We start from the raw sequence: 19,528 nt of genomic DNA, 5'->3' as shown, positions 1-19,528 counted from the left end.
TTCACTCGCAGCGAATATGATTACGCTGAAGATCTACTCAAATATAATCCAAATATAAAAACGCTCGAATTATTCGAGCGAGTTATTCGAATGTTGAGGTATATTGAAATTCCAGAAATTCTCTAAAGACACACACACATACGTAAGCAGTCGCGGTCGTGTACGCAGAATTTTTCAGACTGACGGCGACTAATCGAGAAAATCGCGTGAAAGTTCTCTCTTAAAAGAAAGCACGCTGCAAAATAAATTCCTTTATTCATGATTCAGCCTCAACCATATACGCTGTATCTATGATTTTATCAAAATGTTTGGAAAAGTATTACGTGACATCAATCAGTTCCATGGACATTTGCCGGTTTGTTAAATAAAGTACGTATGTTATTAAATAAAATTTGTGTAATATTATAATAAATTCCTGTAATACATAATTATAACATTCATTTAATTAATAATTACGAAAGTCTAGAAATGTGAAATAAACTAATGTATTATTCTAATATCTAATTAACGTAGAATCATTAAAAGTTTCAAATTTGTAAATAATAAAGAGAATGAGCAGCAAAATATGCTAATATGTATTGTAAAAGTTATTGAAATGTTTCTCTTCATAAAGTACTGCGAAACGAGTACCTGCGCAGTATTGCTTTCAATCTTCGTGGAAAAAGTAACGCTTGTAACATTTTTCTAGGAAAACCCATTATCTCCATCCAATTCATGTCTTTATTTAAAAAAAGAATATTTATTGCATGTTTGTGTCGTGAAATACAGAGGCTGCTTATAGTCCTTTATATTATTCTAGGAAGCGATATGTCGGATCTTGAAATTGTTTCGAGATGGATCGAGGACACGTGCGGCGACTTAGAATGCGAAAATTATTCAACGGTCGCTGTGGTGGATGACTAAAGAAGAATGAGAAAAAACGCCAGCTGCCAAAAGGCCGGGTTTCCCTTTGGATGAATAAACTACCCTTTTGCAGATAGGAACCTGCCACAGCGGTCGTCATAATAATGCCTGAAAAGATTTTTGAAAAGCAAAACTTTCATGATTTTTTAAATTTTATTTTTATGATCAATCTAAATTACATTTTATTGTAACCTTTTAATTATTTTTCTCAACAAATTGATAAGATGTGACATTCTAACAAACGGAGGCATTTATTTATGGTAAAAATAATAAAAAAATATTCGCAAAGAATATTTAACTGCTCCATACATGACATTTCCCGAAACATTACTAAAATTTAATCACATTCTCATGAACTACGTTTTTTTAAATATTATTATTCCATAATCTTTTCTCGTGTTTTTTCATCATCAATTACTCGACATACATAACATGTAGGGCTGCTATCCGTCCGGATTTCCCCGGATTTGTCCTAGTTTTGAAAACGTTGGGGATTCTCCGGGTTGTTTCAAGCGGTCCGAATTTTATATAGTTTTTAATTGTACTCGTATTATTATACTAAATAATAACTGCGCAACCGTTGTCGTGATCGAACTCAGGTTGAAGAATAGAAGACTAAAAATGAAAACAATTAGGTCTCATAATTTATGCCAAAATTCTAAGCAGAATCGTAAGGCTCGTAATATATTCCTGTAAAACGCAAAAATTTTAAGTGTTTATATCTTTATACAATATCTCTACAGACAGGTCTCTGTGAAGTTAGCATCTCAACTTTAAAAATTGGAAATTTTAATAACAGTACTGCTTGCACCCGCAATAGTTCTAGAGTTCCTGATAGGTTTCATCAATAGTACTGTTGATTTAGGCCAAAAATTTTAAAAAATAAAAATACGCGGTGCTAACTTCGCGTGGCACCGCAAGATTTGAAAAAGCCGATTTTTATGACGGAATCTCACAGTATTCGGAGAGTACTACAGTTCCTGATCGATTATAACAATAGTACTGGCCATTAAATATTTTTAAATAAATTTTTAAAAAAAGAGCTCGCACCTCAACTTTCAAAAAAATTATTTTTTTTTGCACCATTTTGTAGTACTCGAAGAGTACTACAGTTCCTGATTGGTTTTAGTGACACTACCCACCTTTTTAATATGTTTAAACAATTTTTCGATCCGCTCGCTGGCACCGTACGTCAAGAGTAAAGTGCCCCTAAACGGCCAGTACTGGCCGACTTTTCGACTTTTTCCGACAGTACTACAATAGTTCCGAAGAAATATGCAGGTGTCGACCCGAGTACTCCTCGTTTAATATGTTTAAATAATTTTTTAAGTTTTCCGCTGGCACCGCACGTCAAGAGTAAATGCCTCCAAACAGTCAGTACTGGCCAACTCTTCGACTGTTTTTCTACTGGTTTAACGTTCAGTAAAAAGTTTGATTTCCAAAGATTATACATATATTGTTTATAATTTGAGTTTTTTATTTAAGTTTTTATATGTTTATCACTGTAATTTATCATATATTATATTCCAGTTTGACTTTAATATATTGTAATATAATAATAAATACAAAATTAATAAATATACTTCGTAACTATTTGAATTTTATTTATGAAAGATACTTTTAGATATATAAATGTTAAATATTATATTAAATAATCAAAATGTACAATGAGAAAATTAATATTAACATAAAAAATGTCCAGGTTTTAGCTGTAAAATCCGGGTTTTCAGAGCTGATCGTCCAAAGTTAATGATTTTACAGATAACAGCCCTACATGTATGTATATACATTGTCAATACAAAACATGTTTCTAAATTGAGCTTTCGTTTGATTTAGGCACTATGCGTCATTGGCGCGGGACACACATCAATGGGAAAGTTTTTCATCCGCTTCACTAAGACGAATGAAAGGCTTTATTGACTCGAACGTTCCTTCGTGACTTTCGTAAAACGCCGTCCACGTTCAAAAGCTTTTAATTAAACGCGCGTCGCCACGTGTAGTTCTACTATGTTGCTTATTTTGAGTTTGTAATGAATTCACACGTGTATCACCGATATGCATTTTCGTCTGCCGTCAACGAATTCGGGAACGCACAATTGAAAAATACTTTTCAATCAAATTTCAATTTATTCCCAATTAAAAAAGCCTATCTAGATAAAAATGTAATACATCATATGGATTATTATAATACTCTTATAATCTATTATAATACTCTAATAATACTCTTCCATATAAAACTATACGGCACTTTTTTAATGCAATCACATTTTTGTAAAAAGAAACGACGCTAATGAGTTTACTATTTTATCGCAATAATTATTGCCGCAGAATACGGATTGGCGAAATTTGTATCTCAATATTAACGTCTTGTATTTTTTTTCGTGTTCTGCGATGAAACATTTTGCTTTAAGTAAAAATTTATGTATCAAAAAGTTTTTGTACCTTCCATGTAAAATATCAGTAATCGATTTTCGATATTATATTGTTTTTAGATTAATACTGAGATTTTTATTCAGTTTGATATTTATATTTACTTTTTCATATTCAATATTGAAATATATGTAGCAATTTTATTACTATGCTTTATCCAAATATGAACTTGATCTCGTGTCATTGCGCTACAGATTTACATATATATATTCGACGATATTACTTGAACAACAATATTGTCATCAGTTGAGTAAGGATATCAGCGATAATATCAGTACGTTTATTTTAATAGCGTTAAGCGATAAAAGATTGTCGCGTTTACGTTCCTTGAAGAAACCGTTAAAAGCTTAGGTAGCCATGAAAACATTATACCGATTTAATAGCCAATCTGTAAGAAATTTTTTTGAGATTACCGCTCGTAATCAGATAAAATGAGAACAGAATTCTGCACGTGCCAGTTGCCTTTATAAAAAAATAAACGAAGGTAGGTAGACATCCCATGATAAAAATGATATAACAGAGGACAATGTGTATGTTGTCTGATAAACCCATAAATTTTGCACAGCGCCCTTTTGTGAATCCGTCCGTTCTTAATTTTAAAAGACAGCTTGCGTTCGAAGAGAAAACTCTGGAAAACTAGAAATTCTCAAGAAGGAACTCGCTCGCGAATATGAGAAGTTGATTACACTTTCGAGCTTCAAGGAAAGCAGTATATCCTTCGTTATTTTTTTTGATAATTTCTTAATAAAATGATTAGTAGGAACGTTTAGATAAATTTCGAGAACATATCGTAAAAAACAGAAAAATGCAAAAAGTAGAAAGTAAAAATAAAATTACTACATTGACATTAGGTACACTAGTAATTTACTTTATTTTACTTATTTATTTTAAAAGGACGATATATACTCATAATTCTTTTTTTGTAGTAATTTAAAGATAATAATATCATTATGATTTCAAAAATTATATCCCATAGGATAGGTCCCCATAGTGTAACATCCCAGTAATGTTACAACAACATTACAATGTTCCCAATAACTTTGCAGACAGCATGTTGCTGCAAGCATCTGTACTGTATAGGATAACATTATACAATAAAAAGTAATACTAAAATCTTATTAAAAGAGAGAATAAGAGAGAAGAGAGAAAGAGCAATATTATTTGACTGCTTTATACCCAGTTTCATAACCAAAGTTTAACTTATTCTGTATCCTTTTCTAATTCTAGAATTGAAAAAAGATGAAAAATAAATTGAACCTCAGTTAAGAATTAACCGTGAGTTGTGGATCTTGAACGAACGGTTGCTAAACACTTATTAAATTTCGGTATATCGCGCAAAAAGAATTCGGGAAGTACAACAAATAATTAATAGGCGCTACCGGTTTTCTCAAACCCCTTGATGGCTGCTGAGGTTTCTTTCATAAAAATGCAACGTCGATAATGCGGTAAAAACTCTGAGAAAGAACAAAGCCGGCGGCTAAATCGGAGAACGTCTAGTAACTCGACCGAACTTTTGTATTAGAGCGCTACACGTTTATGGAATGAAGTCAATACACTGTACTGTGTCCTGCAATCACGTTTTAATCGTTCAATCGAGTTTTGTTCAGACAAGGAATAGAATGTTTAAAATTTAAATTTTGCTATATCTCAGCTCATGCATGATCTTTTATTTTCTTTGCATAGATTTAAGAGAAAGATTGAAAGTGGAAATATAAACTTTTATCATACTATAATAATTATATAAACCAAATTTACAGGGAAAATTATAAAAATAGTTTGCACTTTTATATTTTAAAAGATACTGGACAAGCAAGTATAATATGACAAAGAAGAAATGTATTCTATTCGATTCCACGCAAACGTGACAAACGAAAAGCTCTGTAATTTCATAGAGAGAACAAAAGAAAAGTACAAGTATCCTTAGCTGCAACAACGCGCAATATCTATCTTTTAAGAACAGAAGAATTCAACTTTTTGCAACGGTTGTGATAAACCTTCGTAGATTATGGTCAGTCGGGCTTGAAAGAAGATTAGAGAAGATCTCGTGTAGCAAATGAAGTTTGCTCGTTGCATTACGACGATCTTATCAGAAAGAAAATTGAAAGATTTGCACTACTATATTAACAATTTCATAATTACCTATACTATCACCTATAGAAGAATAACGGATTAAAACAGAATAACCAATGTCTTTTTCAAGAAAATACAAAAATTATTATTTAAAAAAAATTAAATTTAAGTTAAAAAGCGATTTAGAAAATCTATTTTACTATATAAATTTTATTTTATTGAATAATAATAACTTAAGCTTTATTAATTTAAGTAAGATGAAATAAACTAAACTTTCTTATATTTTCAAAAATTTTTTTTATTTTTTTGTAACTTATATACAAATTTTGAATAGCTACATTTATTTACTTTGTTGTTATTACATTTTTTTTATTAACTAATTATGAAAGTTTCACGTTTCTTTACGTATAATAATCAAATATATTTCATAGAAATATTTATTCTCTCAGATTTGCAACAGACGCACGTGTCTCTTCGAGTTTATTTAAATATTTACAGAATAATAATCTTAACATCTCTCTCTCTTAGACACACGGATAAATTTTTTAATAGTTCTTGCAAATGTCTAACTCTTGACATATTTTTTGAATTAATGAAATATCTCAAGAACTTACGTTGTGTAGAAGATATTTTCTTACTTGTGCCTCTAGGGGTTTCGGATGAGATTGGTAACGAAAGCACATACATTTTCTATATATGGCATACAAAAGCTTTAACATTCTGCATCGAAGACAAGAAAAAGCGACGGAATACAAAAATTTCCCTTAGGCATTTCTCATTCTCGACACATATCTTGGCAGGTGGATTTCACTCGTGATTTGGTGATCTGTCACTTTATCTTTTTCGCTAAATATTGCATTTTTGTCGTCCTTGTAATGATTACACGAGTAACTCTCACGATTAATGCACAAAATTATGTTTTATCCGCGAAATTACATTCGTTTAATGCATTTCTTCCTTTCTCTAATTAAAAAATTTTTGTTTTTTTAATTATAACTTCATTTTAAAATTTATCACATGATTAATTTTTTTCGCGTTGGATCTACTTTTATCCTTTATTTTTATATACAAAGGAGAAAGGGAGTAAGATGATGACTTTGAGATTTATCAACTTTTTTTAATTTTCAAATTTGTCAATTTGCCCCATCTGCGGTGAGATAACTTTTAATAGTGGGTAAGATAAGAAGACAAAGAGGCAAAAATCCACTTTTTATAAAAAGGATTTATTTTATTGTAATAAAAACATTTCTATTACTTTAGTATTATAATATAAGAACGCAATTAAAGAAAAATAAAAGCAAAAAGATTAATGAACTGCATATGATGAGATTTATTTACGCAGATAACCAATACTAAATAATTAATTTGTAGTACTTACAATTAGTCATATTTACAATGCATATTATAATAATAAATATGATCTGCATGCACAAATATCTGATCTTGTCTACTATTAAAAGTCATCTTATCCACTGAAACAAAGTAACGCTTACAAAGCAAAAGTGAATTTTGTGTTCTAAGCATCGACCGTCGAAACTTTCCTAAGTTCATCCATTCCTACAAAATTATTTAAAACATGACAAAGCAAAAGTCTGTTCTTCTTATCACATTTATGTTTATAAGTGCTTTTATTTTATAAGCATATAATAGAGTTTACTGATAATCTAAAGTAGTCGTAAATGGAATTACTTTAACCAATATTGTCGACTTATCCTTATATAGCGTATTTTTGCTAACAAACCGTAACTGGTTAGAATTAAATTCGCAGTCGTAATGGACGGCGTTTCTCGTGTCTCCGGAGAAGAGAATCTTCTCACAGGGTCTGAAAACGCATTAGCTAATTGTGAGTCTTAGAGAGTTTTATGGGATACGTTCGACGGCAGGATGCAGTTATGACCTGCTTTTATGAAACATTTTCAAGACGTTAATAGATCTTATTAAAAAGTCTATCGTTTAAAGTAGCAAATCGCCTCATCTGATTAACTATTATTAGCCTGCAGTGCATAAAATTATCAAGAAATCGTGTTTTTAAAGATAGAATACACATATAACACATGCAAGAATTACGAAATAATGATATACGACGAAAAATTTTGTAAGTACTTAGCTACACTTTTTATTATGTTTATTTTTGCAAACAGAATAAAAATACGACGATAATTTTGATTACTCTTTTCCTACAAATTTAACATACTGCAAAATGCAATAATAATTTAATATACTTTACTTAAAATATTATAATGATGTTAAATAGTATGTAAAGCCTGCGGCACACGATGCTTGTTTTCCTACTGGATTGCTTGCATTTTGGTAAATTACTAGAAATTCTCCATTCTGCGTAGCGCAATTCTAGTAAATTATTAAAACGCAAGCAATTCAGCAGGAAATCAAGCATCATATGCCTCAAATTTAATAAAAAAATGTTTTCATTAAATTTGACACAAAATATTGTCAATTTTTTATAATAAATTACAGTCATTAAAGCGCAACGATTCATTTACAATAAATTACAAATCTTGTACACTACGTAGAATAATCAACAAACTGTTTATTAGAACGCATAGAATTCTTGAAAACGTAAATTTTTTTTAAAGACAATATATATATAAATAACAAAAATGCAGCCCAGTACGAAAAATGCAAAAGTAATTCTTAATATAATCGTGTTATTATCGAAAAATTTTGTTAAATATTATTACTACTTTTGATATTTAAAATTTCTCACAAGTCAAAGATAAAAATACGAAAATTTAACTTTAATTTTTCTCCTACTTTCTATAAATTTAACACACAGTAAATTAAAAGAATTGACGTAATAAATAATAAAAAAATTTGTTGCATGTGTATGAATAAAGCAATTAATTTAAAGATAAACTAATTGCAAACAGATGGGTATTGCAACAGATCTATAACAGATCTGGAAATAACCAATAATACTATTTTATCAAAATGTATAGTCATTAAAATAACCAATTATCAGTACAGCAATACCATAATTAATATACATGTACCATTATATATGAACCATTGTATTTTGTCATGTTGTCAGATAACATTCCGATAATAATTTACTAATATTAAAAAATCTGGGAATCAATCTGTAAATCGTCCGTTTTTAACATGACTTAGTAGAAAGAGGATAACATACATTTTTAAGTACAAATTATTAAATAAATTGCAAATAAAATAAGAGAAAAAAAGACGAGAAAAAGATCAGCTGCCTAATAAAATATTTTATATCTAGTATGTCAAAAATATTAAGATGTAAATTATTATTTTCATAAGAATTACTGAATTTCTCTCTCAGATTTACAAATCCTTGAGCAATCAAGACTATTATGCTGTATCTTGAGATAGAACAAATTAAGACATGCAGTATTTGATATTGACTTGAAAGATTGTCTTCGATTTAGAAATTGATTACACTTTGGTGTTGAAATTATTATACGAGCATACAACATGATGTAACACCTCATAATACGCACACACATTCATATTCACATATACAGCATAAGTAGTTAAAAAAAAAAGTGTAACAGATTTATGTCTCGGAAACAAAGCATTTTAGAGAACAATATTTCATACAAAAGTTGCTTAATTTGGAGGGTATAAGATGGTGCTATTGGTTTGACCTTAAGAAGTTGTTTAAAGAACACATAAAGGTCATAATCAATTTCTTAAAGCCCCATATATCTACTCAATGCATATTCTAATAGTTTAGTAAAACATTTTGTAATGACTGTAACAAAATATTTTTTTATTAAGTACTTTTCAAATTATAAGGCTTGAAAGTTACAATGTCATCGGTATTAGTATTACCTAAGGTGATCGACCGTCAGCCAAAATCTCTTTAATGATCTAGATAACATTTGTCAAGATCAAAACCATTGGAGGTTGTAATTCTCATTTTCATTTTTGCACTAAAAATTTAGTTTTACGTAAACACGGCAATAAGAGGTATAATCTTCAATGATCTTGATCTTGACTAATGTTATCTAAGTCATGATCTTTAATCACATTCAAGAGTTTTTAACTGTCGGTCGATCACCTTAGGTAATGCTAATCGATGTAACATTGTAACTTTAATTATAACTTGAAAAATATTTAATAAAAGAATATTCTATTACAGTAGTATTTTGGTAACCTATAAGAATATGCAATGAAATATCCCTAGTAGCACACTTTATACGGGGTATTTTTATGATGTTCGAAAGACATACAAACGTCGTTTGGATGTCCCCTGGAGATTTATGCTGTTAGGGACATGGGGTTTTACCTATGATTCTTACTGATCTTCAAACAACTACCCAGAGTCGAATCAATGTCACCATCTTATGTATCCCCCTTTAAATTATACAACTTTTGTAAGAAACAATATAAATGTTCAATCTCATAAAACATAAAAGAACACAACTAACAGGAAATAATGCCTTTAACGGTCTAGCAGGATCTTAGGTGCTTGAATAATTCCGTGTGAATTTATATATACGACGTATCTAGTTCTTTAAACTGCGCACCGAGAGACGCGCGTTTTTGTAAGAAACATTTTTCTCTAAAATGCTTTATTTCCGAGATATAAAATCTGTAACATTTTAAATGATTCACCCTGTATATGTGTTATGTTATATTGCCTCTTATCTCTCGAGAACACAGACAAAAGCTTATACTAAGACTTCATAACACTTGGACAAACGAATATATTTTCTCTCGCAGTCACAGATATATATATAGTTGAATGTAATGAAGTAAAATCGTGCATTATATCTGCTCAGTTTGTCGACGGCTATTGGATTGACTGTTTAACGAATAAGACTACAAAATGACTTGGAACACATCTGTGTATACTTGTTTTCTTGTTTTTCTCACTTGCTTTGCATCAGTGATAAGTAATAGTAAATAAATTACTAGATATTAATTAACAATATCACTTAATGTCTTAATCGTTTCTAGGCTATTTTAAATATGTATATATAGTAGTAAAATAGTACCGTGTTCTATAACTTTACAATGAAGCGCACACGCGGCAGTGTGTGTGTGTGTGTGTGTGTGTGTGTGTGTGTGTGTGTGTGTGTGTGTGTGTGTTTTCTATTAATTAACATTTTTTCAATTAGATCACGAAAAGACTTTGTAAAAATTTGCATGATTGTAAAGATATTATACCTTTGACATTATTTATAAAAAGAAACTGTAAACAATTATGTTATAAGAGATAATAAATATTCGGAAGTTTAGAGATTATGAATAATATTATTAATGTTTTACATAAAAAAATATTAGAAATATGTTAGACATATGCAATAGAATAGTAAAGTGAACTCAATAATTTTGCAGATAACCAAGTCGATCCAAAGGCAATTCTTCTCAGGTTTCCTGATTGGTATTTATAATCTTGTGTATTAAAAATTGTTTCGATTATTGAAAGGTTTATATTTTGAAGAGATTTAATATTACATATCTGTTTATCAAAATGAGTAATAAAAGATGTCCGTATACGATGAAAGATTTTCAGAATAATACAAAAACGACATATAACAATTTATGAGAAATGAGCTAAAGTATTTCATATAGAACTTTAATTTCACTTTTTAAATATTTTTTAATATTTTTACTAAAACAGTAAAAATATTTCATTTTATTTACATGATATTTTAGCGATACAAATAACAAATCAATCCAGTGCGTCATAGATGATACGGATTGCATACAATATGCACATAATCAGATGAAAAAAGATAAGACTAAAACTACCGTTTTTATTCACGGATATCAAGAGAGTATAAAAGTTACACCTACCTACCAAGACATCGTCCCAGGTATCAATAAATAATAAATTGTTTATATATATATATATATATAGCTTATATATATATAATTTAATAATTGTTTGATTAAATGATATATGTAAATAAAAAATATTTGTTATTCTACTCTGTGTCACAAACATGAAAAATAAATTATTTTCTTAATCTTATTCATATTACAAAAGATTATATAGATTTATTTTACAATTATTTCTATTTGTCTCACATCAATGTGTCACGAAATTCACAACATGAATAATAAAGTATATTTTTCTTTCTGCGAAAATGACAACTATAAATATAATTTTTTACAGTTAAAAATTGAACGTATAGAATAGTAAAATATTCATTTTTTATTTTATATATTATTTACATATCTTAATTAAAAGACATTTAATAAAAAGTTTAATATTTTTTAACTCTTCCTTTTCTTCTAGAATATTAAACTGTTTTTAATCTTTAATTTTTAATTTTTCTTCTAATCTTCTAAAAAATCTGATTGTAACTCGTTCCTGCTTTTCTTCAAATGTTTATTGCACTATCATTTGCAAAATCATATGTATATGGTTGTATATGTTTGTGCAAATGTATGTGAGTGTCCACAATATATTGAATTTAAATCCGTAAATTTACTAAATCCAGATGATTGTGTCGATCAGTCACCCCTAGTGAAATTTTTTAATTTGTTATAATTTACTAGAAATATTTCATATGTTTGATTAAAAAAAACAGAAAAAAATTGTTCGTGCGCGCGATACAATATCTTAATTTTTTAGCCTATTGCTCACAAAATAACTCTGTCATTGCAATACTGGACTGGACCAAATTGGCAAATAGTGACTTATCATTGGTTTCTAGTCAAATGACTCAAATCGGACAGATAATCGCGTCTACTTTTAACTCTTTAAACGATAAAGGATACGAAGTAGCAAAATGGCATCTGATTGGACATTCTATGGGTGCTCACATTGCAGGTTGCATTGGAACATACAGTAATTTTACTTTTTTACATATTACAGGTATGTTATAAAAAAATCATTATTCGTCTTATTTTTCAATCATGATTTTATCGATTTAGAAACTGATACTTTCTTTAAAATTTATTTAAAGATATTATCTTGATCAATTTCTTAGCGACAAGTTCTAACTAATTTTATGCAGAACTAAAAACATTTTTATATTGTGATAAATAATATTTTATGATTATTATTTTTTGTTTGTATAATTACTCTTTGTTATAAAATAATATTTATAAGTCAATTTTATACAATTTAAAATCATATTTATAAACAACAAAGTTAGTATTTCAATGAACATAAAAAATAAGTCATTATTATGTTACGTATATTAATAAGTAAACGTGAAACTTGAAGTTGTATCGAGATCATGAATCTATTATCGGAAAGGTCAATTTATTAATAAGGATTTCCATATAATGATAGTTAGAATATTATACAGCATTTATTATATGTATTAATAAATACAGGTTTAGATCCCGCGGGAGTTATCTTTTTCACTGACTTGTACGAAGATTGTGTAATGAATCCAAAAGTCGCACATTTCACGGATGCTTTTTACACGGATCGTGGTACACACGCCACTGTGAAAAATGTAGGCAATCTTAATATTTACGCTAATTTTGGAACAGCACCCCAACCTGGCTGCTATTCAAATAATTCATCACAAATAGACGTGCATGGTAATTTAGTTTGGCATATTTTGACATTCTAATTAAGAAAGTTCTCACCCGTTCTTTAACATTCTTTCGTTCTATTTATTTGTACACTACTTAGCACTAAATATGATCATTTGTAAAATGTTTTAATAATGTATTATAAATTTTCTAATATGCCTACATGTTTTTATATTGAAAGAGTTATACTAATCAAATTGTTGAATATATATTTAATTCAAAGATTGTGTACATGTTGTGTTCAATAAAAATTTAAATGAGCAAACTGAAGCTACATTCCAAAACATCTTTTCCAAGAAAAATTTATTAGATATATATAGAACATATAACGTATACTACAGTATTTCCAATAAAATTTTTTTTGGAGAGAACGTTTTAGAATGTAGCCTTAGAGTTTATGTAGGGGGGACTGAGATCAAAGGTAACATGGGTAAGCTGCAACATTAAAAAAAAGATACAGAAATTTTTAATGCTAATAATTACAAACTTCTATCTCTTTCTTACGCTTTTTTTGTTTATGTCGTTTTTTTATGTAAGTGTTACAACTTACCCGAGTTACTTTTGACCCTACTCTTTCTTACATATGTGAATATGAATCATACAATATAAAGTGGAACTACTAATACTTATCACGCGACTTCATATACATTCTTCTGCATTAGAATGCAGCCACAAAAAAGCAATGAAATGGTACGCCGATGCAGTAAGAAACAAAACAAGATATTTGGCCACAAAATGTGAGGACTGTCTATTGCACTTACGTTTCAAATACTGCAAAGACAATGACCAGATTTACTTAGGACCGCATGTAAATACGAAAAAGTGAGAACAACTTTCTGTTTTCTATTTCTTTCTTTTAATTTAACACGACTTAATAATTAAATTCAATTTTTTTCTCGCAGAACCGGCATCTACTGTCTTTCAATCGATTAAAGGATGTCTTCATTTATTAGACAAGAGCAAAATAAGTATCACGAATAACCCATAGTGGTGACAAATTTAATCTGTTTGTATTATTTTCGGCCTAATTGTTATAAAAGATAATTTATAATACATCGCAATACTATTCAAATAGATAACAAATTAATATTTTAATAATTATTGTAATAATAATATAAATTATTCACACATACACACACAACGCCCATGATTTTTACGTGACATTTCTATGTAACAATTAAAGGATTAAAAAATAAAGCTATATTATTTATTGTGTATAATAATTTATCAAATTTGATTTTGTAAACTTTGTATTGGTTGCTTTCAGCTGAAAAGGCTCAGTGAACGCTTAGTGATTTTTTAATATGATTGATTACTACAATTACTTAGATCTAACAAAAAGGCAAGAATCTGATCATATTAAATAATCACTGAACATTCATTAATTAGCTTTCTCTGCTAAACGCAGCTATTTATTTAATAATATAAAATAATAACATATATTTCTTATGTAAACTTTTCTGCAAAGTATCTTGTAAAAAAAAGTGAAGAGAAAATAACAAGTCTAATTTTTGTAAATAATATTCATTTTTTACGCTACCGTCTCATAGTTCTATCCTCCGCTTATTGCAAAGAGAATGATCAGTTTTATACTTCAGATCACGTGTGGATACGAAAACGCGTGTGAGGTGATTTTCTGTCTCTACTTCTTTCTTCTAATCTAACACGAGAGTTAATATAATATTAAATTTAATCTCTTCGCAAAACCGTAGTCCCTACTATTCTTCTAATTGATTAAAAAATATCCTCCAAAAATAAGAAAATAAATATCATATATATATATATATATATAATTAGCGTATAATAATAATAATTATTATTACGAAATACTATTATTAATACATGTAATTGCTATTGCGAAAGATGATTTATAATGTAACGCATTATATTGATAATTTGCTTAAATAAATAACAAATTGATCTTTTAGTAATTTAATGATAATGTATATAAATAATTCAATGTCTTTTATTAATGTGTAATTCATTTATATGTCATTACTATAATACTCAGTAATACATTTATATGTATGTTAATGAATTAAAAACTAAAATTATAATTTAATTTTTATTAAATCTAATTTTGTAAAAACATTTGCTTTTATTAGTTAATATATACACATTTTTTGAAACAAACTTTTCTCAAAAGTACTTTTTAAGATAAGAAAGAAATTAAAGTAACAAATTTAACTAACTTTTGTAAATAACTTTGTTTTACGCAATGTTTTTTTACTAGTAGAAGTAGGCAAAAGTATAACGGTTTGACTATTTTTCCTCTTTTTATAAACTTAATTCATTGATAACAAATATTTTGCTGTATTCTTCTGCATCAGGATGCAGTCACATGAAAACGGTAGAATGGTATGCTGATGCTGTGAGGAATGAAACAAAGTATTTAGCCACCGAATGCACAGATTGTTTTTTGTTCCTACATTATGCCTACTGTATAAGATAACGACCAAATTTATTTTGTACCGTACGTAAATACGAAAAAGTGAGGTCAATTTTCTCCTGTCTCTCTTTCTTTCGTTTAATCTATTTATACAATAACACGACTTATAATAATTGAATTCAAATTTCTTATAGACCTGGCAATTGTATTCTGATTGTTTAAAAAGGATTTCTTCTACGAAATTGAAGCAAGATAAGATTCGTAAATAATCTCTAATTGCGATAAATGTGATCTCACATTATTTCTGATGCAAACAATTACTACTATAAAACACGATTTGGAACGCAATGCAATGCTATTTCAGCAGATAACAAATTGATTTTTTAACAGTAATCTAAATAATTCAAATTATAATTTAATGTATTTTTATTAAATTCGAATTCATTAAAAAATTTTTATTTATTTATTTAATGTGTACTAATAATGTATACTTTTCGAAATAATTTTGTAAAAATATCTTATGTAAATAATTTAAATATACAATGTAATATTTACATTTTTTTTAAATAAATGCTAAAAAATGGAATTTTATTTTCTACAACAAAACATTCAGAAAATTTTAATTAACTGTAACATTATAAAAAAATGTATAAAGTTATGTAAGTATACAGTTTCATCGCGACAGAGCACGTACGAAAAATGATCAAATTTTACATAAAACGAGATGATTATATATATTTGCCATAATATGAATAAATAAAATTTTCGAAACACATATATCGCATGCAAAAAATATCAATTATCTTCTAATAACTGATATTTTTAATTGATATTCTAATAAATGATATTGTTATTATTCTTCTCAAGACAATGGATTTATGAGGTGTTACATGTATAATATCTATAAATCCATTACACCCTTAGATTAAAAGAGACACTTAAAAGATAATTTAATTTCATTAATACAATGCAGTAGCATTTTATTTCGTTATTACCGATATATCTTTTACAAGCTCCACAAGTCTTTCCTATCTATTAGATTTTTTTTGTACACTTACTCAAATCAACATTCGCGAAAAGATTATTTAGGCGAATAATCATGATCGCCATTCTGCATAGTATTATCAACGTTAACTATTCATGACAAACAATTCCGTGTGATAATCACGATAATTTTATGTAGGGAATCATTGTGAGGGATAATAATGCAACGACAAACGGAGCGATTCTATTACCCGTCAACTCAAATATTATCACGTGAATGATAACACTTCGATCTTGGTAAACAATAACGTGTTGTATGCTAGCAAAACAAATACCAAGGTCTTATTTTAAAGTCTTTAATTTTTTGTGTAATTTCATTTTATGTAAATATTTTATTTTTCATGTTTTTTCAATTATTTTTCATAAAAATAAATTATTATAATTCATTAAATATCTAACATATATTTGTTAAAGAACATATTGATCCAAAACATATTTACATATTAAATTATGCAGGGCATTTCAATCGTGATTAATTTGCGAAAAAGAAAACAAAAAAGGAAAAAATAGCAAGTAATCTAATAAATTCTTTTGTACGGAGACTCGTAAAATTTTCAGTGACAAACATTGAAAAGTATTGCTCATTGACATTTAGCAACTATTGATATTTGTGAAAAAATCAAAGTTCAAGTATTGTATAATGAATTATTTATTTAATCGAAAAAATCGGATCAATATTTGTATTATAACGTTAATAATAATTTTAAAAAATAATTAAATTATTAATAACTGATATTAATATTTATTTTATTAGCCATTATTAATATTATTATGAATTTATGAGTTTAAAGAATATATATATTATATTTTTTATACAGAGTAAAATTCCATTGAGATTAAATTGCATGTATAAGATAAAAAGATACATAATATAAATTAATGAAATAAATAGAACAGAATTCAATTTTTTTGTTAATTACAATGTAAATTAAATAAATCTTTATTTAAAAAATAATATTTTTAAAATAATTATTTTAATAACTGAAACAAATTGAGATATATTAAAATATAAAGAGTTACTGTTATGATCAAAATGTGTTATTAATCGTAAATTAAATTAAAAATTTTGGTATGTATGTGTGATCATCGAAATATTGCTATACATTCCCAATCTCTGAAAATCTTTTCAATTTGCTCCCATAAAAAAACTTGCGACCGACTTGTAATTACGAAGTTTCTATACCCGAGTGAATGAACGAGTATTGAAAATTCAATAGGGGTTGACATTACGTTTTCTCTCCGAGAGGCTCGCATCGATAACCTTTCGTAACGATTACATTCTTTGCTTACACGAAAAAGGTTCCTTTTCGTAAGTGAAAAAAGTAATATGATGTGAGATTGATGTATCGATCTTATTTTTCTTCGCAAGAAAACAGAAACTTGACATGACTTTCTATACTTTACGTTCACTTCTCCGCGCGCGTTAAAAGTTTTCAAAGACTGCATCACCAACTTAAAGTCAATGCAGAATATTTATTCAGAATTTTTGTTCAAATCAATGTTTTTTATTTTTTTTAGGTACTAGTGTCTTTTATATTTTCTTTACAACAAACATTTAAGTTATTACAAAAGCTTTAAGTCTTCTTTACCCTTTTATAGTGAAATTTAATTTTTTAAAATAAATTAAAAACCGAATTTTTTTAAATAAAATTTTTTTAATAATATATTCTTTAGACAATTTCTTCTATTTTTATCAAAATATTTCTCATAATTCACAAATTAAAATTTTGTTAATTTTATCAAAATATTTCTCATAATTCACAAATTAAAATTTTGTTAAATTATATGTATCTGAAAATTTATAGAGAGAGAGGGAGAGAAAATTTTATACGGTAAATATGCATTTTAGGTGACACCTCACCGATTTCAATGTCCATTAGATAGTGGAGAATCACTCAGGACACTCTTCTACAATATATCTAAAGCACACTTTATATATATATATATATATATATTTGTACGTTCAAAAATTAATAATATTTTTGTTCAAATCAATAATATTACATAAAAAATTTTATTTAAGAAAAATTAATTAATCTAGCTTAATTTTACTACTAGGATCTTCTGCTACAGATCAAAATATGTTGACTTAAAATTCTGCTATAATAAGGGATCTGTTTTCTGTGGCCGAACAAAGTATATTCTTAGAAATTAAAGTAAGGTAAATGTTTGATATTTGTCGAAAGCGAGAAAGAGAGTTCTGATGTAGTCTAGTACAAGAATAGAAAACAGACTAAAAATTCACAGTTGTGATTTTCAAACAATTAAATTTTTCAATGAATTTTGAAGTCGGGGAATCACGAAATTCAATCGTCGGACGGCGCGCGTCGGTTCGAATGTTCATCAGTACAATCAGTGGGATTGGTTCGCCTCGAATTACATACTGAATAAACGGACAGTATAAGCAAACCAGCATCCCGGTGATCAAGTAGGATCTCGATCGAAGCGAATAACACGTTGATCGAAGGAGATCAACTGACCGGAAATACGTACGCTACGAAACCACGTATAAATACGTCGACGCATTGGAGTGCATTCTCCGGTACATTAAATTTTCGCATTAGTAGTTCATATATATACTGTATACTCTAGAGTATAATGTGTGCCTGGCGTTGTCACATAATTACACGGCCGCGAGTTGAGATATACGTCGGATGCTATACCTACCACCCGTAAAGTATCTCCTCGTCATGTCGTATAATTCTGTCTCTTCTTCGAGAGCCATTGCGAAAATCTCCGTGTCTCTTTTTCTAGTTTTTCTGACCCCCTTTCTCTCTATCTCACTTTTACGTGATACATGTCGGTCACCCGTTCAATACACAATGACAGAAAACTCGCGCGCGATGCGATGCGAACTTATAGTACGAACTTGGCAACAGCGACCACGAGAGAAAATCAATAGGGCCTTTTAACCCTCTCCTCTGTGAGATGAAAAAAACTCTACCGACGAGAGTTTCCAAATCGAGTTTCGTCATTTATTATTTATCGGTTAATTGTTAAGATTTTTTTAATCAAAGAGATGCGCTACGCTTGCGTGTGAAAGAGAATAACAGTAGTAATCACATGTATAAATGAAGCTTATTGATTTACATCTACTGTTTCAATATATGTGTCAAACATGAAAATATAATAGAATCTGTCTATAATAAATGGTGTAATGAAGTTCTCACTATTAGTTAATTGAAATAATACTCTCGT

At 28.4% G+C, this 19,528-nt stretch overlaps 1 protein-coding gene and 1 long non-coding RNA gene across 2 annotated transcripts; both read left to right on the top strand.

Annotated features, from left to right (window-relative positions):
* The first annotated feature begins 10,222 nt into the window (after positions 1-10,222).
* Positions 10,223-11,117, top strand: LOC108773413 (uncharacterized). Its single transcript, XR_001940685.1, has 3 exons — positions 10,223-10,295; positions 10,735-10,780; positions 11,056-11,117. It is a non-coding gene; the product is annotated as an uncharacterized LOC108773413 (long non-coding RNA).
* A 936-nt stretch (positions 11,118-12,053) lies between these two features.
* On the top strand, positions 12,054-13,876 carry LOC108773412 (pancreatic triacylglycerol lipase). The gene is made up of 4 exons (XM_018539218.1): positions 12,054-12,223; positions 12,691-12,903; positions 13,560-13,719; positions 13,800-13,876. Exons 1-4 carry the CDS (start codon positions 12,067-12,069, stop codon positions 13,828-13,830), a joined length of 561 nt encoding a protein of 186 aa, XP_018394720.1. The 5' UTR covers positions 12,054-12,066; the 3' UTR covers positions 13,831-13,876.
* Positions 13,877-19,528: the final 5,652 nt, after the last annotated feature.

This window comes from Cyphomyrmex costatus, unplaced genomic scaffold (assembly GCF_001594065.2).
Source record: "Cyphomyrmex costatus isolate MS0001 unplaced genomic scaffold, Ccosl1.0 scaffold205, whole genome shotgun sequence".
NCBI lineage: Eukaryota > Metazoa > Arthropoda > Insecta > Hymenoptera > Formicidae > Cyphomyrmex > Cyphomyrmex costatus.
This window is presented reverse-complemented; position numbering and strand designations above follow the sequence as displayed.